At 51.9% G+C, this 27656-nt stretch overlaps 2 protein-coding genes and 1 long non-coding RNA gene across 7 annotated transcripts; 1 reads left to right on the top strand and 2 right to left on the bottom strand.

The window, feature by feature from the left end:
- The first annotated feature begins 493 nt into the window (after positions 1–493).
- Positions 494–17741, top strand: ERN2 (endoplasmic reticulum to nucleus signaling 2). 2 transcript variants are annotated; one of them, XM_072836171.1, is made up of 22 exons: positions 494–686; positions 2482–2587; positions 2927–2960; positions 3208–3280; positions 3471–3543; positions 3679–3786; positions 4074–4175; positions 5150–5414; positions 7773–7851; positions 7939–8086; positions 8194–8315; positions 9337–9492; positions 9753–9924; positions 12467–12551; positions 12699–12888; positions 12976–13075; positions 13174–13376; positions 14003–14150; positions 14241–14368; positions 14926–15049; positions 15132–15199; positions 15286–17741. In XM_072836171.1, the coding sequence occupies exons 1-22, from the start codon at positions 606–608 to the stop codon at positions 15496–15498; spliced, it is 2778 nt and encodes a 925-aa protein (XP_072692272.1). In that variant the 5' UTR covers positions 494–605; the 3' UTR covers positions 15499–17741. The 2 variants fall into 2 exon arrangements, with proteins under 2 accessions (XP_072692272.1, XP_072692273.1); XM_072836172.1 differs by lacking the exon at positions 494–686 and adding an exon at positions 1762–1913.
- LOC140638589 (uncharacterized) lies at positions 1755–12911 on the bottom strand. Of its 4 annotated transcripts, none has more exons than XR_012035608.1 (4): positions 12480–12911; positions 3908–4007; positions 3375–3580; positions 1755–3118 (listed from the first exon to the last, which is right to left on the bottom strand). It is a non-coding gene; the product is annotated as an uncharacterized lncRNA (long non-coding RNA). The 4 variants fall into 4 exon arrangements; XR_012035609.1 differs by lacking the exon at positions 12480–12911 and adding an exon at positions 4334–5980; XR_012035606.1 differs by having other exon boundaries at positions 3375–4007.
- On the bottom strand, positions 15629–27046 carry PLK1 (polo like kinase 1). Its single transcript, XM_072836179.1, has 10 exons — positions 26313–27046; positions 25455–25623; positions 24598–24742; positions 23456–23549; positions 21656–21875; positions 18231–18386; positions 17016–17093; positions 16671–16825; positions 16387–16569; positions 15629–16132 (listed from the first exon to the last, which is right to left on the bottom strand). The coding sequence occupies exons 1-10, from the start codon at positions 26718–26720 to the stop codon at positions 15926–15928; spliced, it is 1815 nt and encodes a 604-aa protein (XP_072692280.1). The 5' UTR covers positions 26721–27046; the 3' UTR covers positions 15629–15925.
- Positions 27047–27656: the final 610 nt, after the last annotated feature.

Here is a 27656-nt window from a genome sequence, read left to right as displayed (position 1 = left end):
CATCCCTGAACCCCATCTGGGAGGTCTGTAGCCACAAGGACTGGAACCACCAGAGCAGGGAGCGCTTGGATGCCCTACTGACTGGTGTCTAAGGCTCGGGAGGCTGTAAGTTCTGCAAAGACCGGTACCTTATCTCTCCTGCCTCCCAGGCTGCGTAATAGGTAAATATTTATTGAATGAACAATCGGTTCATCCATGCTCCGCGGTGTCTGGGCGCAGAGGCCCCCAGCACAGGCCCGGCCGCAAGCCTTGAGGGCAGACGCCTGAACTGGAATCCCAACCACCGGCCCGCTTTGCCATCCGTGGTGCTGGGACCACTGACCGAGCTCAGGGTGACGGAGGCGGGGCGCTCGGTGGACTACTTGGCACGGGACCCGCTGCCTGAGTGGCCTGCGCTGACCTCCCCGCGCTCTCTCCAGCGGGGGGCCGAGGGGGGGGGGCGGGGGGGGGGCGGTGTGATGCGAAGGGCGGGAGGGAGGGAGGGGGACACCGGCTGAGGTTGCGCCCCGGCCTCTGAGGACCCAAGTGGCCCAGCCCGGGGGCGGAGTCTCCCGCGGGCCAGGCTGGGGGCCCTGCTGTCCCCTGGAGGCGCCGAGGGACCGGCCATGGGGTGCGGCCCGTGGCCCCCGCTGCGCCTCGGGCTCCTGCTCCAGCTCGCGGTGCTGCTCCGGACGCCGGGGCCACAGGTGAGAAATGGGGCGGCCGCAGGGCCCGCCAAGGTTGGGGCAGGGGGGAGCGCCTTGCCCTCTTCTGGCTCCAAGGGGTCCCAAGTCGGACCCTGGCCAGGAAAAGCTTCCTAGCTTTGCGGGGGGGTGGGGGGCGTTGCCCATTGCCCCACGATGACCTAGCTGGAGAGCTGTGCCAGCCTGGACAGGCACGAACAGCCGCCCCCTCCTGCAGCGCGGGGGTGCAGGTGCAGAACAGCCTGGCGTCCTAAAAGTCCTGGGATCCCCTGCGGTGACAAAGGTCAACTTAATCCTCTGTGGAGAAATGAACCCCCACACCCAGTTTTACAAATTCAGGCCGTTCACAGCCAGTCTCCCTTGTCCACAACTGGACCCTGGGTTCAGAGCCTCTGGGATAAATAAGGAGAAGGTGTGGGGGTTCCTGTCCAGCCCTGCCAGGAGGTAAGAGTCCAGTTTTACAGAAATGCAGCAGAAGGCAAAGGCGCCCAGACTGGAATCCACTCATTCAGCCTGGAGCCCCCAGAACAGCTAATGGGACCATGGAGTGTTGGCTGTTCATGCCATCCCCCTGCGGTGCATGGCTGGGGGGTTCACCCATGGCTGCCAAGTAGGGCTGTGAGCCCAGGGTGGCCAGAGCAGGTGTGTTTCTAGAAAAATTAGAAAAAGTAGAAATGAGAGAAATTAGAAATCTAGACTTTTTTAAAATTGAAATATATCCAATGTTAAAAATGAGCGAATTGAACACAAATTTGTAGACGTGATGATGGTCAAGCTACTTCAACTGTGGGCAACCAGCCTGCAGCTTCTTCTCAGACCACAAAGCAGGCTGCGAAAAGAGAGGGGCCAGGAGGCAGTTTTCCGACTCGCCACCAAAACCATTGGCTCAGCTCCAAACCTGAGGGTCCTGAAGCAGGATGTGGCTTTTGCAGGGGTGTGGCTGGGGCACCCGGATGTTAGGGTTCCTGCTGGGCGCTCAGCCTCACCCTGTTTGCTCAAGGAGGGGCGAGCGCAGGTGAGTTAGCCCAGTAGGGGCTAGACGAAAGAGCAGCTCCAGCCCGCCCTCCCTCCCCTGGCCACCCAGAGCCTTGGTCCAGAGGACCCCTGGAGCCTGGCACCAAAAGCAGCTGGGCTGGTGTGGGGAGGCAGAAGGGGTCATCCCAAGACAGCCGGACAGGGTGGCAAACGAGTAAGAGACCAGGCACTGGAATCAGAGACATGGTGGTTCAGGTACCTCTTCTGCTTGGTTTTAGGCTAAGGACCTAAGCTGTGTGACCTTAGTCTCTCTCCCTCATCTGTACATCCTGGAAACAATAGCACCCACCTCATAGGGAGGCTGTGAAGTCCATTTGTAAAGGTCCTCCATCTTCTTTAGAAAACCAGAAAGAATTGAAGGGTAGGGAAGGGACTTTGTTATTATTTTTTTAATATTTTATTTATTTATTCATGGAGATGCAGAGAGAGAGGCATCTGAGGGGAGCCCGATGTGGGACTCGATCCCAGGATCCCCAGATCATGACCTGAGCCAAAGGCAGACGCTCACCCACTGAGCCACCCAGGCATCCCGAGGAGAGACTTTAGACACCATGGGGGCTGGGTCCCCCAGCTCCTGCTGTAACTCCTGTCTAGGGCCAAGGAGATCAATGGGGTTGGAGGGAGTCAGCAGCTTCCCCAATCATGCTTCCTTCTTTGTCTGTCCCCTTCTTCGAGAAGGGGAGTCACAGGTAGCCCTGCATGGAGTGCGGACAAGGGATGGACCCGGGCTCCTCAGAGGAGGTGACTTTGTTTCCCACTTCAGGTCCAGACCCTCAGGCCAGAGAGCCTCCTGCTAGTGTCCACCCTGGATGGAAGTCTCCACGCACTGAACAAGCAGACAGGGGACTTGAAGTGGACGCTGAAGGATGGTGAGTAAGGGGTGGCGGTCCCATGGCAGAGGAGAAATGAGCCTGGGGTAGAGCCCAGCGCAGCACATCTGCACACTTCTCAGCTGTGTGGCCTTGGGACATTCACTTCACCTCTCTGAGTCTCTGAGTCACCTCTCTGAGGACTCTGAGTCCTCAGCTCTAAAATGGGGCCAAAGGTAATGACCCTACTTCACAGAGTTCTTGGGAGGATTACATTACATGAATGTCAAATGTTTGGCTCGGTGTCTGGCACCCAGTACGCACACAATGAATAGGACTATGCTTATCAGCGGGGAGTCTGGAGGAGGTGACTCATGCTCCGTGTCCCTGTACCCACAGATCCCATCATCCAAGGGCCAATGTACGTCACCGAGTAAGTGGACCTGTGGTCTTTGAAGGAGGGGGCATCTGGGAGATGGGGAAGCTGCAGTTGTCTGGAAGAGTTTGGTGGGATGAGGGGCAGGGGCATGTTGGAAGCAAGGGAAGAGATTTGTTTCTGGAGCTTTGTGATGCCTCCCGCAAGGTGGGCTCCTAATAGTGGGGAAGACAGAGGGACACAGGGTCATTATGAAACCAGGGAGCATGTGCCTAACCCTCCCCTGTTCCCCTCTGCCCCACAGGACAGCCTTTCTCTCAGACCCAGCTGATGGCAGTCTGTACGTCTTGGGGACCCAGAAACAACAGGGATTAATGGTGTGTTTCCTACAATGTTTGGGATGGGAGAGGGCCTGGGCTTCTGTTAGCCAGAGCACGGAGGGGGCTGTGTGACCACAGTCAAGTCACTTACCCTCTCTGGAAAATGAAAATGATAATAATTGTGCCTCATGAGTGGGTTGTACATGTTCTTCTGCTCTTACTCCTTCCTGGAAATGTTCCTTCTCAGAAGCTACCATTTACCATCCCCGAGCTGGTTCACGCCTCCCCGTGTCGCAGCTCTGACGGCGTCTTCTACACGGGTAAGCACCTCTCTCCAGTCTGCGGGTGGGTCCAGGTCTGCCAGGGACAAGGACCTTGTCAGCTGGCACAGGACAGCAGGCTGCACACCCTGCCCCGGGCCATCTTGAGGGCTGGCACACTTTCCACCTCCACAGGCCGGAAGCAGGATGCCTGGTTTGTGGTGGACCCAGAGTCAGGAAAGACACAGATGACACTGACCACAGAGGGTCCCCCTACCCCCCGCCTCTACATCGGCCGAACACGTGAGTCAGGCCCCAGCTGCTCCCCAAGCTGTGGGCAGCCAGCCCCCTCTTTTGTGCTGTCCAGGCCTGGGGATTGCTTTCCAAGCTGAATCCAGGCCAGTCAATCTGTCAGTCAACACACCTTGCCCTGAGCACGAAGCAAGGAGCCGAGGGTACAGCAGTGACCCAGACTGTGAAACTCACAGACTCTGGGCTCTAGGACGGGTGTACAGTGACAGCCCCTGGGGAGGAAATGAGAGGAGTATCACATGGGCATTCCTGGTAACCCTGCTTCTGGGCCTTGGCAGAGTTCACGGTCACTATGCACGACCCCAGGGCCCCGGCTCTTCGCTGGAACATCACCTACCGCCGCTACTCAGCAGCCCCCATGGACAGCTTGCCCGGGAAATGTGAGTGCCTCCCTTCTCTGGCTCCAGCCTTGGAGCAAGCTCTCCAACTCAGGGAACCCTGGGTGGCACCCACGACCAAGCCCCACCACACTCTGAGTGACACACCCGTGGTGACAACCCTAAGTGACTCCCCATCACCCAGCCTGACCCTCCCATACCGCAAGCAGTCCTTAACAGGGGACCTTCTGTATTCCAAATAAGCTGAGCCATTTGGGGGCCCCCTTGTCCCAAGTGACCGCAGGCAACCCTCGAACACTCTGATGAGTCCTCACATGTCCTAACTGACCCCCAAAGTTGAATGAACCCTGGGAGATAACCCTAAGTGACCTCCCCCCAGATTAACCTCCCCCAGGTAATTCTGACCACCCTTTTGGTATTATGACCTACCCAACTGCCTGAATGACCCTACAGGTGCCCCTTAGCCACCCCTCATACCCTGACCTCATCATTTTGCATAAGAATCCATGCAAGTAAAAAAAAAAAAAAAATCCATGCAAGTAACCCTGACACATCACAACTGATACCCCTGGGGCCCCTGACTAATCCCATTCACACTCTAAATGACTCCCAAGTGACCCACAGGCCTCCAGGCTGCCCCTGGTTGACCTCTCCTGAGTGACATCAATGAGACCATCACTGACTACCCCACATCCCAAGTGACCTCTCTCAAGCCATCTGGACTGACTCACACACCTAAGTCACCTTTGGATGGCCCTGACTGAACCCCACATCCTACACAGCTCCCCAGTTGACCCTGACTGACCCCCTGACAGATCAAAGTGACCTGGCGCACTCTGACTGAACTTCCCATGTCCTCAGCACCCTCCAGGGGATCTCACTTGACCCCCACACACCTGAGTGCCCCCCCCAGTGGCCTACCTTCAGTGCAACTTCCCACCACCACCCCAAGATGCTATGAGAGGCCTCAGGTCAGAGCTCTTTGACCACATCTTCCCAGACATCTTTCTTGGCAGATATGAGCCACCTGACATCCTGTGGGATGGGCCTGCTGCTCACCGTGGACCCAGGAAGTGGGGCAGTGCTGTGGACACAGGACTTGGGCATGCCGGTGATGGGAATCTACGCCTGGCACCAGGACAGCCTGCGCCAGCTACCCCATCTCACGCTGGCTCGGGACACCCTGCATTTCCTCGCCCTCCGCTGGGGCCACATCCGACTGCCTGCCTCAGGCCCCCAGCACACGGCTACTGTCTTCTCTGCCTTGGACACTCAACTTCTGTAAGTACCCATCCCTGGGGACTGGGGAGGAGCCCTTTGCGCAGATGTGATGTTCAAACATGACACACCAATATAGCCGAACCCAGGCCAGAATATTTCAAACTGGTTGTTTACTAAACTGATTGGCAAATAACCAGTGCCCAGCACCCCCACCCCCCACAGTTCCCCCAGGACCTTCTGGAGAGCCCTGCTATTCAGCAACTCTAGGGTACAATATGGCCTACAGGGGGCCTCTGGGTCTCCACTCCAGGGTACGGATGGAGCTTGCTCTGCTTGGTAGGTGCTGTGCTTTATTGATTCTTAAAGACTAACTCTAACCCTTATAGGAACGAATGCCCTAGAGTCCCCATTTTAGGGAACAAGGAGACAGACTGGGAAAATCAGGGATTATCCATTCATTGAATTCATTGCACAAATATTGATTGAGTTCTTACTGTGTACCAGTCACTTGTTAGGCTCTGGAAGTACAATTAGACAGCCAGCGTTTCCTACCTACAGAAATCTGAGTCTAGTGGGGGAGACAAGTGTGGAAGAGGGCAATTATAACAGCAGATGATAAGGTTTCAATTTAGATGTCCTTTTCTCCGGGACATCTAAATTGAAACCTGAAGGATGAACAGGAAGCAAGAGAGAGAGCGAGCGAGCATGGCAGCCAGGGAACATAAATTAAATAAAGCTAGACCATAGATCTGAACAGGGAATAAGGTCTGAGGGTGTATAGCAGGGATCTTGCAGGATAATTTAAATGGTTTGGACATTTTCTCCTGAGGCTAAGGAAAAGTCGTGTGAAGGTTTTAAGCAAAGAAGTGATTTGATCATCTTTGCATTTTAGAAAGACAACTCTGGCTGGAGTGTGGAGAATATCAGAGTGGTGTAGCTAGGAAGTGCCCGTGCATAGAATATTGCATTAATTCAGGCATGGGATAAAGACCTTCTGGAGTAGGGTGGAAACACTAGAAATGGAAATAAGTAGAAAGTAAGAGATCTGAAGAGGGAAAAACAATAAGAATTTGGTGATCAGAAGAGTTTGGTAATTGTGGGCAAGGAGTCAAGGGTCATTGTGCAGGCTTCTAGAAGCACATGGGTGCTGTTGTTCTCAGAGATAGGGAACACTAGAGGAGAAAGAGCTAAGGAATGAAGGGACAAGTTCAGGTTTAGAAAATTGAGCTCTAGGGCAGCCCGAGTGGCTCAGTGGTTTAGCACCACCTTCAGCCCAGGGCCTGATCCTGGAGACCCGGGATGGAGTCCCATGTCGGGCTCCCTGCGTGGAGCCTGCTTCTCCTTCTGCCTGTGTCTCTGCCTCTCTCTCATGAATAAATAAAATCTTTTTTTTTTTTTTTTTTGCCACCCGCGCCCCAAATAAAATCTTTAAAAAAAAATTTTGAGCTGAGCTCTTGAAAGAGGTCTGGGCTAGACATAGATTTAGAAATCTTGACTACAGGGATCCCTGGGTGGCACAGCGGTTTGGCGCCTGCCTTTGGCCCAGGGCCTGATCCTGGAGACCCGGGATCAAATCCCACGTCGGGCTCCTGGTGCATGGAGCCTGCTTCTCCTTCTGCCTATGTCTCTGCCTCTCTCTCTCTCTGTGTGACTATCATAAATAAATAAAAAAAATTAAAAAAAAAAGAATGGCACTAACTTCTGCCATCTACCCAAGATATTAAAAAAAAAGAAAGAAAGAAATCTTGACTACAGGGCAGTTGGGGTGGCTCAGTGGTTTAGCACCACCTTCAGCCCAGGGTGTGATCCTGGAGACCTGGGATCTAGTCCCACCCCAGGCTCCCTGCATGGAGCCTGCTTCTCCCTCTGCCTGTGCCTCTCTGTGTCTCTCATGACTAAATAAACAAAATCTTAAAAAATCTTGACTATAGAGTTTGTATCACCTAGCTTTTGCTGCATAACAAAGCACTCCCAAAACGCAGAGCTTAAAAACAATGAACACTTAATTTTTTTTCAGGATTCTGTGGGTCAGCTGGGTGGTTTTCTGATCTGGGCAATCCGGTGGCTTGGCTGAGCCTGGATGGTTTAGGATGACCTCTCTCCACTATATCATAGTTGGTGGACTATTTGGCCTAGGGGATGTCAAATGATGTCTCTCATGCCCCAGCCGACTAGCCAGGCTTTCCTCACATGGTGGTCTTGTGAGAACAACATGAAAAGACAAATTCCAGTGCACGAACACTTCTCAAGCTTTTGCTTGCATCACATTTTCTATTGTTTCATTGTCCAAAGCAAGTCAGGTGGCTAAGCCCAGAGTCAATGTGGGAGGGGACAATACAAAGACATGGGTACAGTGGTAACTGAAACTACCCACCACCATCACTCATCCTTCTCCCCTTTTTTCTTCTCCCTCACTAGGATGACACTGTATGTGGGGAAAGATGAGACTGGCTTCTATGTTTCTAAAGCACTCGTTCACACAGGGGTGGCCTTAGTGGTGAGAAGGGGTCTCTGAGGGGCTGGAAAGAAGGGACGGGGCAGAAGAGGAGCTCCCTCACTCATGACTCTCTATCTTTTGCCATAGCCTCGTAGACTGACCCTGGCCCCCATGGATGGCCCCACCACAGAAGAAGTGACACTCCAAGTCTCAGGAGAACGAGAGGGCTCACCTAGCACTGCTGTTAAATACCCCTCAGGCAGTGTGACCCTCCCTAGCCAGTGGCTGCTCATTGGTGAGATTCTTCTGGCTCAAATTTGAAGATGAAGGACCTATGAGCCCAACTTCTGAGTGACAGGCTGAGGTCATCTTCAGCCAGCTGACTTTTGCTCTGCCTCTTAGGACACCATGAGCCACCCCCAGTCCTGCACACCACCATGCTAAGAGTACATCCCACCCCAAGGAGTGAGACTGCTGAGAACAGACTCTCAGAGAGCACACAGGCCCCAGCCCTCTTCCCAGAGGTCAGTACTAGAAGGGCAGAGGGCATGGGAATTGGGGAAGGGAGGAAACTTGGCAGGTTGGGAGGGCAGCTGTTGGACCTTTCCCTCAGGCTTCTAGGAGTAACATCTGAGGGTGGGTCAACTGATGTCACACAATTTTCTGGAGGAAAAACATATGTATATGTTGTTATTGCCAGAAACATATTAGAAGTGTCAAAGGATATTGGTTATCTAAATTGTGAAATAGGAATCACAGTTTTAATTCTTCTTCAGTGTAAAAATTATAAAGTACTTATCAAATGAGAAAATGTAAACAGAAAAACTAAAAAAGCATGCTCTCCTAGGAGAGGATTGGGAAAGAATCGCTAGTGACCTAGTGACTCAAGGTTAGAACAGCCATGACCACCTCTCCCTCTGTGTCTTTTTCTCTCTCAAATAAGTAAATCTTGAGAGAGAGAGAGAGAGAGAGAGAGAGAGAGAGAGAGAGAGAGAGAGAAGACAAGCCATGACCTGGAGCAGTAATTTTCAAACCTGATTGCTCATCAGTGTCTCCTGGGAGCCCACTCAGGCCCCACTGAACTGGAGATGGATATCTGAATTTTTTTTTCTTAAAGATTTTATTTATTTATTCATGAGAGACACACAGAGAGGCAGAGACACAGGCAGAGGGAGAAGCAGGCTCCATGCAGGGACCCTGACGTGGGACTCGATCCTGGGTCTCCAGGATCAAGCACTGGGCAGAAGGTGGCGCTAAACTGCTGAGCCACCCAGGCTGCCCGGGTATCTGAATTTTTTGGAGATTTCCCAAGAGTATCTGTATTTTAATGATGCCCCTCTCAGGAGATGTTGATCATCAGCTAGGTTTGAAGACCACACTCCTGCGACACCATGATGTTTCAGCACCACGGAGAGCACCGCGTTTCCCACCACGTAGACTAATCACGCACCGCCCCTTTAGCTAAGCCCAGCCGCCCTGTACTGGTGATGGAGAAGGGTTAGGGGTTCCACAGTGTTCTAAGAGTGAAAGTTCCTTTGTCCTCAGCTCCGGAGCCTGAGCCGTGAGAAACCTTGGAACCTGGAGCCGCATCCTGAAGAGAAAACCCCAGACTTGTATCCAGGGCTGGGACCTCAAGACCTGCTGGCAGCTAGCCTCACTGCTGTCCTTCTGGGAGGGTGGATCATCTTCCTAATGAGGCAGGTAAGCCTATCGCCCCTGAGCTCAGGTCCATCTTAGGGTCTTCCTTGGGGGAGCTCTGCTTGTCCTCTCCAAGACCTCTCAGCAGTTCTCTCCCTCACCCAGCTCCGATTCTGCTCCCTACCTTCCAGCAGCTCCCTGAGCCCCTGCTACTGTGTTCTGTAGGTTAATGGTCCAGTGTGAGGCTGTCTCAGGCACCACTACTGGGTCCCTCATTGGGCAGACCTAGCCAGGGCTGAGCCCTCTTTGGCCCTGTATTTCAGCAACAGCAGCAACTGGTGGAGAAGCAACACCCTCAGCAGCCCCTCCTGGCACCCGCAGATCCTCCTCACATCTCACACAATGCTCAGCCCCTGCCATCAGGGGCCACCTCACAGGGCCAGAAGAGCCTTCCAAATTCCCCAGAGCAAGCCCAGGCAGTTGAAGACCCAGACGGTGAGCTTGAATGAACAGGAAAGGGCAGAGTCAGGGAAAGAGAAAAGAGGGGGCAGGTTTAGTTTCAAAGTTCAGGTTTATTAGAAGCCACTATAGTCCAGTGATTAAGCCTGAGTTAATAAGAAAGGACTTACAGCCTCCTATGTAGTTAAGCACTCTAGAAATGTCTGCCATCATTATTTGTCATTACTCTCAAGGACTCTTGGATGCAGATAGAACTGAGTATAGATCTAACTCCACCAGCTGTTCAGTTTGACAGGTTGCTTTCCTCCTCTGAGCTTCGGTTTTCTCATCTGTCAAATGGGAATAACACCCACCTCATTGTATCACCTCATTATGAGAGAATCATACCAGAATCATTATTATTAAATCAGTCTTGAGTGACGTTAATACTATTTGTGTTAGTTTAACATATTCAGTAACAGTACTAGTAAGTTACCTAGGTCTCATTTTGGTTTTTTTACCCCCTCTCTTTAGGACTTTCCATTTTTTTATTTTAAAGATTTTATCCATTCATTCATGTGAGAGACAGAGAGAGAGAGAGAGAGAGAGAGAGAGAGAGGCAGAGACACAGACAGAGGGAGAAGCAGGCTCCACACAGGGAGTCCAATGTGGGACTCCATCCTGGGTCTCCAGGATCAGGCCCTGGGCTAAAGACAGCGCTAAACCGCTGAGCCACCTGGGCTGCCCAGGACTTTTTATTTTTAAATATTTCTCTTGTTGGGGTGCCTGGGTGGCTCAATCATTAAGCATCTGCCTTTGGCTCAGGTCATGATCCCGGGGTCCTGGGATAGAACCCTGCATTAGGCTCTCTGCTCAACAGGGAGCCGCCTTCTCCTCTCCCTCTGCTATTTCCCCTGCTTGTGCTCTCTTGCTCTCTGTCACATAAGTAAATAACATTTTTTTGATATAAATAACATTTAAAAAAATTTCTCTTGTCAACTAGACCCCATAAACTAGCCCTTTAAAGCTTCCCCTGGTGTCCGCAGGGGGGCTTTCCCATGCTTAGTCCAGGCTACTCCTGCTTCTTTGGCTCTGGGATGGACTGGCCTTGAGTCCTTTGCAGGAACTACTGCTGGCACCTCCTGGTCACTGGTCAGACCACTGCCTCAGGTCTTGGAGCCATGCTGCTGTGCCCTGAGCTCAGGCGAAGTCCACCCATGCTTGGCCTGATGCTTCCATGCTGCTCCCAGCATTCATGCCTATATTCACTCTGTGAATCCCCTTCCCGAGGGGCTGGCTCTTTTCGAAGCACACCTGAGAATGGGCCTGAGCCCTGAGGTGTTGCAGTTCTTGTCACTTTACTGTCTCTGAGTGGGTCCATATAATACCCACTGCATCCTGAAATGCTCATCTCTTGGGGGTCAGACTCAAGCTGAATCTTTTCCCAGAATGGCTCTCATCAAAGCACTCTGTGGGTTTTCTTGCTGTTGCCCTTCATTCACTCCTTGCCACCTGAGTCCACACTCACCTCTCACTGCCAGAGTCCATCAGACCCCAGCAACTCTGTCCTTGCCTTCCAAGCTGCCAGAAACAGGCCCATTCCTCCCTAAGCTTCCAGGCCCTGAGCCCAGCCATTCTCTGGAGGCCAGGGTACACAAATCTAGGTTACTTCCTGCATCTTGCTGACAGATGAGAGGGAATTTTTTTTTTTTTGAGGGAATTTTTACTAAAATAATCCAGAGCGATACTGAGGGACAGCTTGGTACTTTCCTCACAGATCCTGATGCTAATTTTCATTTGCTTTTCCCAGCGCTAATTGCAGAGACTCAAGTGGGCAGCTCTTCCTGAGTAGAGTGTTCTCAGGACCTGTACTGCACAATTCTGGGGGCGCCATGTACGTTGAGCTCTATGAATGGTGTCCCTTGGAGCTGAGCAGGGCACATAGCCTGGCCAGACATGCCTGGGGCATTCATTGTGAGAGGTGTCTCCCAAGCTACCCAAAGGGAAGAGCAGTAATTGTCCAAGTCTACAGACCTCGGCCCACCTGAGCCAACCCCATCCTTCTTAACAGGAAACCAACGCATTCCGGGGGGTCCCTGCTGCCCTAGAACTAACTCTGAGACAGCTTTGCAAATGCTCAGTGCTGCCCCCTCCTACCCCACTCCCATTGCAATCTTTCTGGGGACTGCACTCACCCTCACCATGCTGCCAGCTGCCAAGCCCATCTTCCTGTCTGAAGCCAATTCCTCAATGAAAAGAGTTTATTTAAAACTCGTGGAGGTGGGGAGAGTGGCAGAGGAAATAAAGAAATCTGGGCAGAAAATACCAGAAGAGGGAGAATGACGAGGAAGATAATCTAGCAGCTCTCCCCCCACTCATTCATTTAATCCACAGTCACCACGTGGGATCATCAACACGAGTCCCACTTTACAGATGAGAAAACCGAGGGCACAGGGGTTAAGTAACTTGCCAAGAGCTCACGAAGTGGCAGCCCCAGGCTGGGCGTGGGTGGCTGGGAGTCCAGAGAAAGGCCTAGGGGGCGGGATGGTGTGGACTGAGCAGAGCCTCCCCAAGACCATGCCCCATCCTCTCCCTTCAGCTGAGCGGCTCACCGTGGTGGGCAAGATTTCCTTCAACCCCAAGGACGTGCTGGGCCGCGGGGCAGGCGGGACGTTTGTCTTCCGGTGAGTAGGTAGCTAGGAGCCCGGCTGGAGAGGGGGCGCTCAGGGCACTCTGCGCCACTGTCCTTCTGAGGGCCATTCTTCCAAAGGCTCCCGGAGGTGGGTGCAGGAGGGAGCCTTTTCCTTGTCTTCCTTCTCGGATCCTCCCAGGGGCCAGCTGGAGGGGCGGGCAGTGGCTGTCAAGCGGCTGCTCCGTGAATGCTTCGGCCTGGTCCGGAGGGAGGTCCAGCTGCTGCAGGAGTCAGACAGGCACCCCAATGTGCTCCGCTACTTTTGTACGGAGCGGGAACCCCAGTTCCACTACATCGCCCTGGAGCTCTGCCAAGCCTCTTTGCAGGAGGTGAGCCGGGACTCAGAGGGGCGGTGGGGGGGTGGGGGTGGCGGGGTCCCAGGTTGCACAGTGACGCTCTGTCCCCCGCCTCTACAGTACGTGGAAAACCCAGAGCTGGAGCGCTGGGGCCTGGAGCCCGTGACGGCGCTGCAGCAGCTGATGTCCGGCCTGTCCCACCTGCATTCCCTCCACATAGGTAGGCCCTGCCGCCGCCCCGCCCACCCTCCGCGCGGCCCCGCCCCCCGGCCCTGGCCCTGCCCCCCACCGCCCCACTCAGCCCTGCTCTGCTCCCAGTGCACCGGGACCTGAAGCCGGCCAACGTCCTCATCGCGGGGCCTGACGGGCCTGACGGCCGAGGCAGGGTGGTGCTCTCGGACTTCGGCCTCTGCAAGAAGCTGCCCGCTGGCCGCTGCAGCTTCAGCCTCCGCTCGGGCATCCCCGGCACGGAGGGCTGGATGGCCCCGGAGCTCCTACAGCTCCTGCCCTCCGACAGTCCCGTGAGTCACAGCCCCAGCCCTGGCCCCGTGCCCCTCCTGCTGTGGCCAAGCCTGTCTCTTCATCTGTAGAGTGGCGTGGTTCATCCCTTCTTACCTAGAGCAGTGGCTGTCACCCAGGGGACACTGGGCACTGTCTATAGACATTCTTGGTTGTCATACCTGGCAGGGGAATCGCGGCTGGCAACTGGCATCTGGTGGGTGGAGGCCCGGGAAGCTGCTAAACACCCTACAATGCAGACAGACCCCCGTGGCAATAATCCAGCCCCAAATGTCAATAGAAACTGGGTTAAGAAATCCTGCGCTACAGAAGGGTTTTCACTGCCGTTTCATTCCCTCACGCCTGGCCAGCCTCCCTCACTCGTTACCTGCCAGGCCTCAAGGAATACAGCTTGCACACGTGCACCAGCAGCTCAGTGGGGCAAAGAGTTTGGATGAAAATCATGGGCCCCTTTCAGTGCTGCAAAGGGGAGGAGACCTCAGGTCAAGGAGATAGTGCTCAGGAAGCGTCCTCGAGTTCTAGTCTGAACCAAAGCCGTGACTACGGTCTCAGCCCGTGGGAGAATTGAACCAGGCAGGCTTCCTGGAAGCGGGGACTGCCTTCTTATGTTGGTCTCTCTGGCCCCCAGACAAGCGCAGTGGACATCTTCTCTGCGGGCTGTGTGTTCTACTACGTGCTTTCTGGTGGCAACCACCCGTTTGGAGAGAGTCTTTATCGCCAGGCAAACATCCTTGCAGGGACTCCCAGTCTGACTCACCTGGAGGAAGAGGCCCATGGTGAGGCAGGACTGGGCCTGGCAGAGAAGGGAGGAAACAGGGCATAGGGCCAGGTGGGCCTGAAGCCATTGCTCCCATCTGCCCCTACAGACAAGGTGGTCGCCAGGAACCTGGTTGAGGTCATGCTGAGCCCCCTGCCACAGGCCCGCCCCTCTGCTCACCAGGTGCTTGCCCACCCCTTCTTCTGGAGCAGAGCCAAGCAGCTCCAGTTCTTCCAGGTCAGAGGAAAATCTTGGGGATGGCCCCAGATAGGTCCCCAGGTCTGGGTGCTGAATGATAAGGGGAAGCCAGAGTGGTTAGGGAAAGAGAACTTGTTTACCTATTCCGGAAAGCCCAGCTCCTTCTCTGAACCAAGCTGGGGACTACACTCATCTGCTCACTACCAGACTTCCCAGCCCCAGCCTCCAACCCCTGCCCCTACCCCTATGTGACACAGACCCCAGGCCATTCAACCCCTAGATTCAGCCCTAGTTATCACTCATGCTACACCAGTGCCCAGATAGCCCATCCCACTCATGTGACCTTGACCAAGGGACTTTATGCCTCTGAGCCTGTTTGCTCATCTGTAAAACAGGGGCAACAGTACCTACACCTCACAGGTTGATGAAGACCTGGCATGGGAGACATGGCACTGAGAAGCTGTACCCAAGGGGCAATATTCCTTATCCTAAAGCAATAAGTTTTGCTGTTTTGCTCCCCCCAAGTCATAGGGCACTCCTGGGCCCTGTGGCCTCTGAAACTGGTCATGAGGCTCAAGAACTCTATCGGGTCCTAGGATGTCAGCGACTGGCTGGAGAAGGAGTCCGAGCAAGGGGCCCTGGTGATGGCGCTGGAGGCAGGAGGCTCCACAGTGGTCCGGTGCAACTGGCACAAGCACATCTCTGTACCACTGCAGACAGGTAGAGGCCAGGCTCAGAGTGGGTCTGGGAGACTGAGGAAAATTGAGTGGGGCCAGCTTTGCCAAGGAGTTTCCTCCCACAGATCTGAGAAGGTTCCGGACGTATAAGGGAACGTCAGTGCGAGACCTGCTCCGTGCTATGAGGAACAAGGTGTGCTCTAGGGTTTGAGCGGGGCCCGGATTATGGGGCAGCCAGGTCACAGCTGAGCAGGGGCTCTCTGCTCTACCTCCCTCCAGAAGCACCACTACAGGGAGCTCCCGACTGAGGTACGGCAGGCGCTAGGCCACATCCCTGACAGTTTCGTCCAGTACTTCACAACTCGCTTCCCGCGGCTGCTGCTGCACACGTACGGTGCCATGAGGAGCTGTGCCTCTGAAAGCCTCTTCCTGCCCTACTACCCACCAGCCTCCAGGGCCAAGGAGCCAAGCCCAGGAGCTGCCGGGAGCTGAGGCCGCTATACAAGGGGTTGGGCCTCAGTGGCAGAAAAGACTGGCAGAGTCTTGGCAGCCTGGGGCTTCTGGAGCAAAGACATGTCCAGAGCCCGGAAGCCAGGCATCCTCAGGGACTACAGAAGAAAAAGAAGATTCACATGTGTTTAATGTATATAAAGGCAAGGAAAAGACAGTCCCAGATTCAAAAGCGATATTCTGTACAATTCATATGGTGGGGTTGAGGGGGACAGGGCCATAGAACCCACACCCGAACATGTACAAAAATAACTTACATGGTGACCCCCATCAGCAAGGGTGCTGTAGCTCTTCCCAGCCCCCAGGGCTGGGGGGGTACATTCTAGAAAATGGCACTGTGGAAGCTAACCAGTACGGGCCAAGGTGCTGTGGGGGTGGGAAGGGGTGCCAGTCCAGAGGGGAGGAAGGCCTATGAAGAGGACTTGAGACGGTTGGCAGCCGAGCGGGAGCTGAGTAGCTTGTCCACCATGGTGCGGGCATAGCGGAGCCGGCTGGCCAGCTCCTTGGAGCAGCCGTATTCCTCCAGCAGGCTCAGGCGGTACGTGCGGAAATCCCGCCTCTCGTCGATGTAGGTCACGGCTGCCATTAGTGGGCACAGGATGAGTTTGGTATGGTCCTGTGACGGATGGGAGGGAAGACAGGTGGACAGAGTTACCAGTGACCTGAGGGTCCCAGCTGCTAGTGCATGCTGGGGAACACAGGGGAGACATTCCAGCTGATGAGGGATTCCTGCCCCTCTCCAACCCTGGCACACTCTTCCTGATGCCTGATGCCAAGGACGGGTCCCACGCCTCTCTCTTCCCACCCCACTCTGGGAGCCTGCAGACAGACACAGGTACCCCACCCCAACTCTCCCTGACCCTGGTTCACCTGGAAGAAGTTGATTTGCACACAGCCATTGCTGAGGTGCAGGATGATGGCGCTGCGGGTACGAAACCAGGTGCGCAGGTAGGGGAGCCGGGCGAGTTCATCACCTTCCCGGGGCGTGATATTGGCACCTGCCTTTAGCAAGTGCTCACTCATGTAGTTCCGGAAATACTTCAGGAGGGTGATCTGGTTGGAAAAGGAGGGAGGACGGCCAGAGTTAGAGCCTAACCTGAGGCACATGGCTCCCTCCTGGCAACATCAGGTTGCGGCGGGCAGCAGGTACTCACCTTCTTCATCAGGGAGTTGGGATGGGAACTCACGGTGAGGTAGGACTCTGTGCCATCACGCTCTATGTACTGCAGGCTGTCACCATCATTGTAGAGGATCAGGCGTGTCGAGTCGTTGAAGAGCACCCCCACACTGTTGTCGCACAGCTGGTACCCTGGTAGGTGCAGGGAGACCTCAGGAAGGGAGGGAAGCAGCGGGGGGTGGGGGGGCACTGGGAGGTGCAAGTGGGAGTTCTGGGGTGGAGACAGGAGAGGACCAAGGAGCCAAAAAAGGCAAGCGCCTGGAATAGCTTAAAGGTCACTTGGCCATACCTGAGCCACCTGCTCATTCTGGAAGCAACCTACCAAGGCCGTACTTGTCTGAATAGTCCACCCACTTGCTGACCCAGAAGATGGGGATGCAGGCGGGATCCTCAGCCTCCTCTGCGACAGAAACAGACAGATGGTTAGTCAGCACCAGCCTCTTCCCCTCTGGTCCACTCAGACAGCCCATGCCAGGGAGGACTGCTAGGTGCCCCACACAGGCTCCTTCAAGAGGCTGGGGGCCCCAGAGAAGAGCCAAGCAGGACATTTGCCATCACCAAGCCCTGGAAAATACAGGAAAGAGGTTCCAGTGCAGAGCACCCAGTTCCATTCATTTCTTCAGTCCATCCATTGACCAAAGGCCTACCCTATGCCAGGCACTGTCACAGGTGCAGTGAGCAATGGCATAAAACCCAGCCTTCATGGAACTTACAGTCTCATTATAGGGACAGAGGACAAAATGTCTAGGTTACTTCTATCAAGGTGAGAGTCAGTGGCCAACAAATTATCTAATCTTTTGGTTCTGAATGATTTAAAAATTGTGAGAATATACATAATTCCAAATACATCAAAATGTCAAGGGGCACCTGGGTAGCTTAGTCCATTAGATGTCCAACTCTGGCCCAGGTCATGATCTTATCAGGGCTGTGGGATTGAGCCATGCGTCAGGCTCCCTGTTCAGCGGGGAGTCTGCTTCTCCTTTTCCCTCTGCCCCTCCCCCTGCTCATGCTCTCTCTCTCAAATAAAATCTTTAAAAACTAAACAAAACATTATGTTCAGTGCATGCTATAATCACTAATTTAAACACAGGGGGATGAGATATGCTAGGAGTGGGCGACAAGGGAAATGGTCATGGAGGGGACACTGGGGCAGACTCCAAAGGAGAAGAGTGTGAGCCATGCACTTATCTGGAGGAAGTATGTTCCAGAAGAAGAGTCAAGAGTACAAGCAAGAGCCCTGAGGTTCTTAAAGACTAAGCAAGAATTCACCGAACAGCAGAAAGAACATGTGTAGATGTATGAATAGCATATGGAGGTGCTGGAAGATGGGGCACATGTTCCACATGAATCAGAAAAAGACAGGCAGGGCCTTGAATGCCAGGCTAACCCATGTGGATTTTAATCTATAGAAAATTGAGGAACTAACGGTATTATGGAGACTGGGGCCTAGATGAGCCCTGGACACTCTCCAGGTAAGACTTCCCCAACCTCTCCAGGTGTGCAGACTCCCCCACCCCGGGGCCCCTACCATGCCCACCTTGCCTCACCAGCCCCCGCTCTGAGGGTTTGGATGCATTGACGCTGTGTAGCTGCTGCAGCATATCCCTCAAGTGGCAGTCAACTGCCTCATTGGTCTCCCGGACTGCTGGCTCCTCTTTCTCCCGAGGCCGCTCAGACATTGGGTTCTCTGTGCCTAGGAAAATGACACACAGTCATTAGCTGAGCACAAAGGCAGAAGATTGGGAGGGGCATGGGACCCTCTGCCATAGCTGGTGTTCTCTCCAGAGAAAAATTATTTTAGCTGCCATTACTTTGGGTAAACTGAGTCAGTGCTGGGTTATAGAGTGGAAGCTGCTATGCTCATTTGACAGGAGCATGATACTCATACCTTAAGGGCCAAGCCAAGCCCTTAAGGAAGGCTTCATGGCCACACACAACCAAAGAGCTTCAGACACTCTGGCCTCTGCCCCAAAGCTGGACCCTTAAGGATACCACCAGTCACTCCAAGAGATAGTGTAAAGGTAGCAGCAGCTCAGAGCTGCCCAGCCAAGAATTAAAATCCAGGAAAATGGGAGGACCTGGTAAATTAATTGCACATAGCTCATTAACAAAATGGATTAGGCAGGCATTTGATAAAAACATAAGATTTTTCTTTCCTACCCCTAAATTTTATACAGATGTCCAAAGAGTCTGAAAAGATACACTTTTGAGATTCTCTCTCATTGGTTTTGACTTAGAAAAGCCTGGATGATTTTTATTGTCTTTATTGCTCTGATGTCTCCTTTTCCACCAACATGTGCTAGTTCTCCTTGTAGAATATGAAATTTGTCTTATATTTTTTAAGATCAGGGTTTTCAACTTAAAAAACTATGCTATGGGGACACCTGGGTGGCTCAGTGGTTGGGCTCCTGCCTTTGGCTCAGGTCATGATCCCAGGATCTGAGATCGAGTCCCACCATCCGGCTCCCTGCGAGGAGCCTGCTTCTCCCTCTGCCTATGTCTCTGTTTCTCTTTCTCTGTCTCTCATGAATAAATAAATCTTAAAAAATAAAATAAAAAACTATGCTAAGAACTGAAATGTGAAATAATAGGATATCTGGGTTTGCTTTAAAAACTCTACAAAAGGGCAGCCCTGGTGGCGCAGCGGTTTAGCGGTGCCTACAGCCCGGGGTGTGATCCTGGGGACCCTGGATCGAGTCCCACATCAGGCTCTCTGTATGATGCCTGCTTCTCCCTCTGCCTGTGTCTCTGCCTCTCTCGCGCTCTCTCTGAATAAATAAATTTAAAAAAAATAAAAAATAAAAAAAAATAAAAAAAATAACTCTACAAAGGAAAAAACAAAACAAAACAAAACAAAAAAACTCTACAAAGGGGCACCTGGGTGGTTCAATCAGTTAAGGGTCTGCTTTCAGCTCAGTCATGATCATGGGGTCCTGGAATTGAGCCCCATGTTGGGCTCCCTCTCTCCCTGTTCATGTTCTTTCTTGCTCTCAAATAAATAAGTAAAATAAAAAACAAAAACAAAAACTCTAGCAAGGAAGTGCCTAGGTGGCTCGGTTGGGTGACCAGCTCTTGATTTTGACTCAGGTCAGGATCTCAGGGTAGTGAGATCAAGCCCTGTGTTGGGCACCCCTGGTGGGGTTCCTTGCTCAGAGGGACATCTGTTTGGGATTCTATCTGTCCCCACTCCCACCCCAGTCACACACTGTCTCTAAAATAAGTAAGTAAATCTTTAAAAACAAACAAACAAACAAACAAACCCTTACTCTAGCAGGGTGCCTGGGTGGCTTAGTCAGTTAAGCATTCGACTCTTGGTTTTGGAAAGACTCAGGTCATGATCCCAGGGTCCTGGGATCAAGCCCCCATTAGGCTCCTTGCTCACTGGGGAGCCTGTTCCTCCCTCCTGCTTGTGCTCTCTTTCTCGCTATCTGTCTCTCAAATGAATAAATAAAATCTTAAAAAAAAAAAAAAGAAATTAGAAAAACACATTAGCAATTGTCATAATGAGATCCGTGGAGATACACCAAGGATGCAAGAATTTGAGGAGAAAACAGGATTGTTTTAAAGTAGCTCCGACAAGGTATTAATTACAAAGGGAAAAACTGTAACTGCAGTGGAGAAACCCATCAGACACCACCCTAACCAACTGACCAAGATATTAATCACCAATAAAAAGAAATGGCAAAAACAAAAAAGGAACCCTTAACAGTATTAGATTAAAAACAAAAAAACAGTACTAGATTACAACAGAAACAAATGAATTCATATATTGAAACACAGAGAAAAAAGTATTTCAAATATAATTCAAATATAATAAGTAATTGAAATACAATATTGTATTTGAATCGGACATTCGTAAATTACAAAAGTGTTAACTCCACAGTGGACAAAACAAGGTTGTAACAGTGTTCAATTTCCAGAACTTGCTCACTGTGTCATGTGCTATAGTTATGTGAAAGAATATTGTTTTTAAGAAATACACAAGTATTAAGTGGTCAAGGGCAGGACATATATAACTTACTCTTAAGTGGTTCAGGGGAAAAAAATGGATACACACACACACACACACACACACAACTTCATATAAAAGAGAAAGAGACAAAGTGTAGAAAAACATTAATTGGGCAGCCCGGGTGGCTCAGGAGTTTAGTGCCGCCTTCAGCCCAGGGCCTGATCCTGGAGACCCTGGATCGAGTCCCACGTCAAGCTCCCTGCATGGAGCCTGCTTCACCCTCTATGTCTTTCATGAATAAATAAATAAAATCTTAAAAAAAAGAAAAAGAAAAAGAAAAACATTAATTCATGGAGAAAAGTGAGCTTTTATCTATTCTTCCATCTTTTCATAAGTTTGAAATAATATTGAAATAATGTGGTGAAAAAAAATGAAATAATGTGGTGAAAAAAATGTGACTCAGAAATAGCAGTACAAACTCAAAAAATTTTCCCCCATGAAGTATGTACTTCCTACTTCTGGCCTTTAACTGGGCATAATGACAACCCAAGCAAGGTGTGTGGTTTTATAAGAAAACGGCTGTTCTTTTAAAGAGGTACATGCTGAATGCTATGTGGGGGTAAAATGACCAAGATGTCTGGAATTAACTTCAAAAATACTTCATAGGAACAAAAAAGGAATGATGAAGCAAATGTGACAAAATCTGACTGTTCTGCATTAGGCCCTATGTATGTATTTGAAATTTTTCATGTTTTTTTTTTTTTTTTCAATGAACCATCAAAGTATGGTGTTAGGAATTTTATTTAACGCTAAGAGTTTTTTCGGGCAAGACAGGTCTGACCCAGCCATAGTTAAAGTCCACCTAGGGCCGGCCCAGGGGAAGAAGGGCATTTTGCCCTGAGGAGTTAGGTTTGTGGTTTCAAAGACAGAGGTGGGCCCTACTGCATGCCTGGGCTCTGGGGGCCATCCATCCTCAAAGCTAGGTTCTCTCTAGGGGTCTGCTCTTTTACCTTTATTGAGGACTGTAAGAGGCTTCCGGTTGCTGGGGTCCAGACTGCTAGGAGCGATGGAAAACCGGGGTGCAATGGTGAGACAGGTGATGGGGAGCCGGGCAGGGATGTAGCCAGAAGTGAAAAACTCATCATTGAGCAGCTCGTGAATGGTGGGGCGGGCAGCAGGGTCTGTCTGGAGCATCTTCTGGATGAGGGAGGCGGCCACAGGATTGATGTGCTGGAGCAGAGAGAGAGAGAGAGAGAGCGAGAGAGCTGTGAGCAGGTTGTGACGGGGGACCCAAGGGCAGTGCTGCCATGAAGGTACTGTGGACCTTGGCCAACATACGTCATGTTCAATAGCCATAAATCTGCCAGGTTCCCCACTATTGGTTTTACTGAATTGACAAGTGTCAACCTAAGCCGTGAGAATGATCACTTCTCCTTCCTTTTGAGACTCAAGATTAATTGATTAATTTGATTTCCCCTGAATTTGTTCTCACCTAACTTAAGTTGTTCACCACCAGGGTAACAGTTGAGAATGTGCTGTGGGGTCATAAGGACCTGGTTTAAGCCCCAGTATTATCCCAACACCAGCTGCAACAAGTAACTCAACTCGCTAAGGACTTGGTGTCCTCATCTGGAGAGCAAGGACATAGCACCAAGCCTGGAGTCCTACTAGGATTTGATGGAAGATAACCTAGCATGGGTCAAATGCATAGTAACAGCCTAGCATTAGCTGTGCACTTACTATGTTGCCAGGAGAGTGTTCCAAGCACGTCATGTGTTTTAGCTCGTTTACCCTTCACAGAAACACCTAAGTAGTGGAGGTCTCTATCTCTCGATCTCTTACCATCTCTCTTTTGCAGATGAGGAAACGGAGAACAGAGAGGGTAAGTGGCTTTCTTAAGAATATATATACCTAATGGGTGGTAGAGCCGGCACCTATACCAAAGCATTAGGGTAGTCTTGCACACCCACTCTAAACCCTCTGAACCTTCCACAGTTAAATGACTCTTTGTGATAGATTTCATCGGTCTGTCCGTAAGGAGCTAGGGCCCTTGACTTCACATGTGTCACGGATATCAAACCAGAAAGCAGCCATTGTGTCAGGCTTCCCCAGAAACAGCTATTCCTTTCAATGCACGGACACTGGTGGTTGCAAAAATGCACACCACTTTGTATTCAGTGGTTCAGGATTCTGTGAGTGCTTACTGTACACAAGGCACCTGTAAGCTGCTCCAGAGATAGTGACTCCATTTTATTAATGGGAAACTAGAGTTCAAAAGATTCAGGCCATTTGCCCACTGTGATCTGGTAGATCCTAGTTAAATCTAGAAGGTTAAGTAGCATTTTTGTGTCTGCCTCCTGCTCCCCTCTGCACTTTTTTATTTTTTGCTCTTAACCCAACCTCTGAGAATCTATAAACTCTCTCCCCTTAGAAACAAAGTTTTTATGCACATATGTCAAGTTCTGTATGTAATTTTAGACACAAATCCATTAAAGCTCTGTGTCTACCCTAGGGGTAGGGTTGACCTATCTCTGTCCCCAGGATATGGCTGGGCTCAGTAAAAAGCTTTTGGGGGGGGGAGCCCAAAAAACATAATAAAGTATTTTGGGGGGATACTTGGTGGCTCAGTAGTTGAGCATCTTGCCTTTGGCTCAGGTCATGATCTGGGGTTCTGGGATGGAGTCCCACATCAGGCTCCCTGAGAGGAGCCTGCTTCTCCCTCTACCTATGTCTCTGCCTCTCTGTGTCTCTCATGAATAAAGAAGTATAATCTTAAAAAAAAATAAAAAATAAAAAACTATTTTGGTCACCTTGGGGATACTGTAGTCATTCTTTTTGATCCGGAGGTAGGTCTCTTTGAGGCAAGAGGTCTCAAAAGGTGGTTTGCCCACTAACAAGGTATACCTGTAAGCACAAAGGGGGTGATTTAGCTCAAGGCTCCCAGCCAAAACCTACACCCCGGAGGAATCATCTCAGGGCTAGAAGGGAGGCCTGACATCTGGAAACTCTTGACTTTGAGGCCCCTGAGGACAGTCCTCAAGTCCACAGGAGCCAGGACATGGGCCAGGATGAGTCCTCAGGAGAAGACAGATGATAGCACCAGGACTCTCAAGGCTAGTGACTTTTCAGCTAGGGCCTGTAGTAATCCAGGACCCCAAAGGCTGTCAACCAGTACAAAACAGGTCTCAGCACATGGGCTACCTGTCCCTACAGAAGGAGTGCCACTTTATTTATTTATTTATTTATTTATTTATTTATTTATTTATTTATTTATTTATTTATTTATTTTTAGGAGTCCCACTTTAATAGTTCTGTATTCAAGGCTTTAAGTTTTCATCTGAAAAAGCTCCACTGCAAAGAAGTAGGAAAGCCATTGCCACAACTTACTTCTAGCATTCCAGTACACAGGCCAACAACAATAAATAAGAGAAAACCCCAAAACTCCCAACCTTCTGCCCACCACTCACCGACCTTGGAAGGCCTTGATCGAGGCAGACTGGCCTCCTCCTGCCAACTGTAACTCCTGGCCTTATTCCTCTCACCTAATGCCGCTTTCTAGATCACTGGTTCTCAAACTATTGTGCATGGAAATCACCCAGGGATCTTGTGAAAATCCAGATACTGATCCAGTCAGCAGTCTGGGTCCTGAGATTCTGCATTTCTAACAAGTTCCTAGGGAATGCTGGTCTGTGGACCACACTTAGAGTAGCAAGGGCCTACATCAGGTTTGTGCAGACCACCGCACCCCCAAGCCTTTCCCCAGACCCACAGCCCAGGCTGCAGGAATCCTGCAGGATACCAGTGACAAGAAAAGATAAGGAAGTCAGGCTTTTTTTTGGCAATCTGTTCTCTGGAGCAGCCTCTCCATAGGCAGTCCACAGGATAGCTCAGTGAGATGTCGAAAAGGGCCCCTGCTGAGGCCAAGTGGGTCCTGAGACAACTCCCAACTTACATGATACACCCAATGGACCACACATCCACCTCGAAACTGTGCCCTTTCTTGCTCAGCACCTCAGGAGCTATGTAATTAGGAGTCCCACACAGGGTCTTCTTGCGTTCCCCGTCATATTCCACTTTGGTTGCCAGTCCAAAATCCCCTGGGACAGAGGGAGGAAGAGGGGGTACTCAGTTGCTAGCCTCTGTCATCTGTCAATGCAGAAACTGGTACAGGTTTGACTGTCAAGAAGCAGGGTCATTTGATTCCTGTGTCCCAATCTGTATTCCTTGTAGGCAGTAAGGCTTACCCACATTCCTCCCACCATGCTGGCCGAGAAGGGCCTCCCAGTGTCCCTCTTGCCCCTCTCTTAGAAAGGAAGGCCATGGTTCCAAAAGGGAATTGATGGAAACAGGGCAACTCAAATGCCCTTACGGATCAAGCAAGTAAAGATCAGGACCATCAGGCAAGTCTGTGAGTTAATAACTGGGAGACGTTGGGACTGTGGCAAATCCAAAGGAGCCTGAGGGGAATAGCTACTTTTTAGTACAGCAAAGAGCTGCTTGAGGGGATACTGTCTCAGAACTGGACCTCCAAATCCCAATTTTTCCATTGAGCACCCCAATTTGAAAAATGGAAACTAATTCAAATTCTTTTTAAAAAGTACTGTGTAGGAGCACTAAAAAAAAAAAAAAAAAAAAAAAATCCATCTGTAAGATACTGGCTTGGGGCTCTCAGGTTTTAAATTTCTGTGCCAAAGAGGATTCTGGAGGCAGTCAACAGCCCAGACTTCTACCATCCTCTTCCTCTCTCCCAGCCTCCTCCTCATTCCAGCTTCTGGGAGTGTCAAGCACCCCTGAAGGCCTAGCACTCACCTATTTTCACCTCGAGATCCTCATTCAGGAAAAGGTTACCCAGCTTGAGGTCCCGGTGAATAACCCGGTTTCGGTGCAGGTACTGGCAGCCAAGGACAATCTGTCGAAGGTAGTAGCGCGCTTCGGGCTCAGTCAGTGCTTTCCTCCGCTTGTGGAGTTCCAGGAGAGACTGAGTGGGGGGGAAAGAGAGGTGGAATGGGGAGCCCGTACCCAGGCAATGGGGGAGGGCTTGTCATTAAGGGCAGCCCAGGACGCTCCCCTGCATTCCTTCTCCAGGACCGCTCCGATCTGTCCTCTCCCCTAATCAAGCCTGGCCACAACCGTTCACAGCACCCCTTCTCCCACTAGCTCCCTCCAAAGCCTCCCAGCTGGAAAGCCTTTTTCAAGCCCCACTCCTCAGAAGTTCGGAGTCCCTGGTATCCCTCCCCGAACTTTTTCGCAACAGGAGATCCCTTTCTAGCCGCCTCTCTTCCCGGAAGCTCTGAAGTCTGGCTCCAAAAGCCCTCTCCCCCACCCAACCAACCCTGCTCCGGAAGCTCCGCACCCTCAGCACCCCTTACCCGGGACTCCTCCCTTAGCAACTCCGGAAGCCTTGCGTCCATTCCCAGGATTCTCCTCCGACCTGCGCCACCCCCTCTCCGCTCAAAATCTAGCGTCCAGGAGCACCTTTTCTAGCAGCAGCAGGACCCCGGCGCCACTGAACCGGAACTCCCTCCCCTAGCAGCTCCAAGTGCCAAGCACCCTCTCCCCTCTCCTCAAGACCTTTACAATCCCTAGCTCGAGGCCCCCAGCACCTCCTCTCTAGCAGCTCCGAGCCCCCGGAGCTCCCAGCCCCGGTCCCCAGGCAGCGACACTCACTCTCCGGCGGCAGAGCTCTAGCACCACGAACACGAAGTCGCTGTCCTCGAAAAAGCCGTGGAAGCCTACGATGTGCTGGTGAGCGAGGCTGCGGTGAATGGAGATCTCCATGGACATTTTCTCCTTCTGGTGCGGCTTGAGCAGCAGCGACTTAGGCACGATCTTGCCAGCGAACACCTCCTTAGTGTCGGCGTCCGAGATCTCGAAGCACTTAGCAAAGCCGCCTTTGCCCAGAAAGCGTCCCCGCAGGTAGCGCCGCCGGCTGCGCGGGTCCACTAGGACCTCCGGGATCTCTTTCGCCGGCGGAGCGGCCACCGGAGCCCCGGGAGCTGCAGCTCCGGGGGCCCCGGCTTTCCCTGGGTCGGCTGGTGCCCGCGCCAGCTTCCCTGCAGTTGCCGCCGCACTCATGTTCCCGGATCTGCCCGCGGACCTAGCAGGGTCTGGGCAGAGGCTTGGCACCGCTTCGCTCCTCCTCGAATTCAAACGCGGCGCCGGGAACGTTACAAGAGCCTGCGCGCCACTGATTGGCCGCGGGGATTTAAAATCCAAACCCGCCCGCCGCGCGGCACGATGGGAGCGCTCCGCACCGCAGCTGCCTTTAAACCCGTACCCAGCCCAGGGGTAACTTGATTGACAGGGACTCGCGGACGGCAGACACGTGGGGTGCCTGGGAAACCGTACCCGGCGTGGGGATGCAGAGACCCGGCCCGAAGACAGGCGGAGTTCGCGTTTCTTCCTTTCTCGGCTGGGCTGCCGGAGAGTTTCCTGCAGTTCCCATGCACCTCCTCCAGGAAGCTTTTCCTTAAAACCTTCCTCCACCCCCGCCTTCTAGAATATAAACTCTTTAGAATAGAGACCTGGCAGGGCAGCCTTAGGCAGCCGCCTCCGATGTCCTCAACTCTCTTCCATACGCCCCAATAAGCTGAAACCCAAGTAAAAACACGGAGCTTGTCAGACAGATGCACTTACATGGCAGGTATAGTAGCTACACCTAAGCCGCTCCGGAATACAGAGCAATTCTACTCAAAGCATATATGGTTTAGGGACCACCAGTAATTACCACCACCTGGGAACTTGTTAGGGAGAAAATTTCAGGCCTTACCCCAGACATCCTAACTCAGGAATCTGCTTTTCAATTTGACTGCCAGGTGATTTCCACACATGCTGATGTTTGAGAAGCACAGGACCAGGACCCCCCCCCCCCCCCCCCCCCCCCTGCTCTGCAAGAAGGTTGTCTGGCTTGCTCACTGCTGCATTTCTCAGGGCCTAAAATAGTGGACCCTCAAGTCTGGTGAGAGGAAGGATGCTGGTTGGAAGAACGCCCAGCAAACAGGTCAAGGCCAC

The sequence above is a fragment of the Canis lupus genome, chromosome 8 (assembly GCF_048164855.1).
Source record: "Canis lupus baileyi chromosome 8, mCanLup2.hap1, whole genome shotgun sequence".
Taxonomy (NCBI): Eukaryota; Metazoa; Chordata; class Mammalia; order Carnivora; family Canidae; genus Canis; species Canis lupus.
The sequence above is the reverse complement of the archived record's forward strand: the minus strand, read 5'-3'. Positions and strand labels throughout refer to the sequence as shown.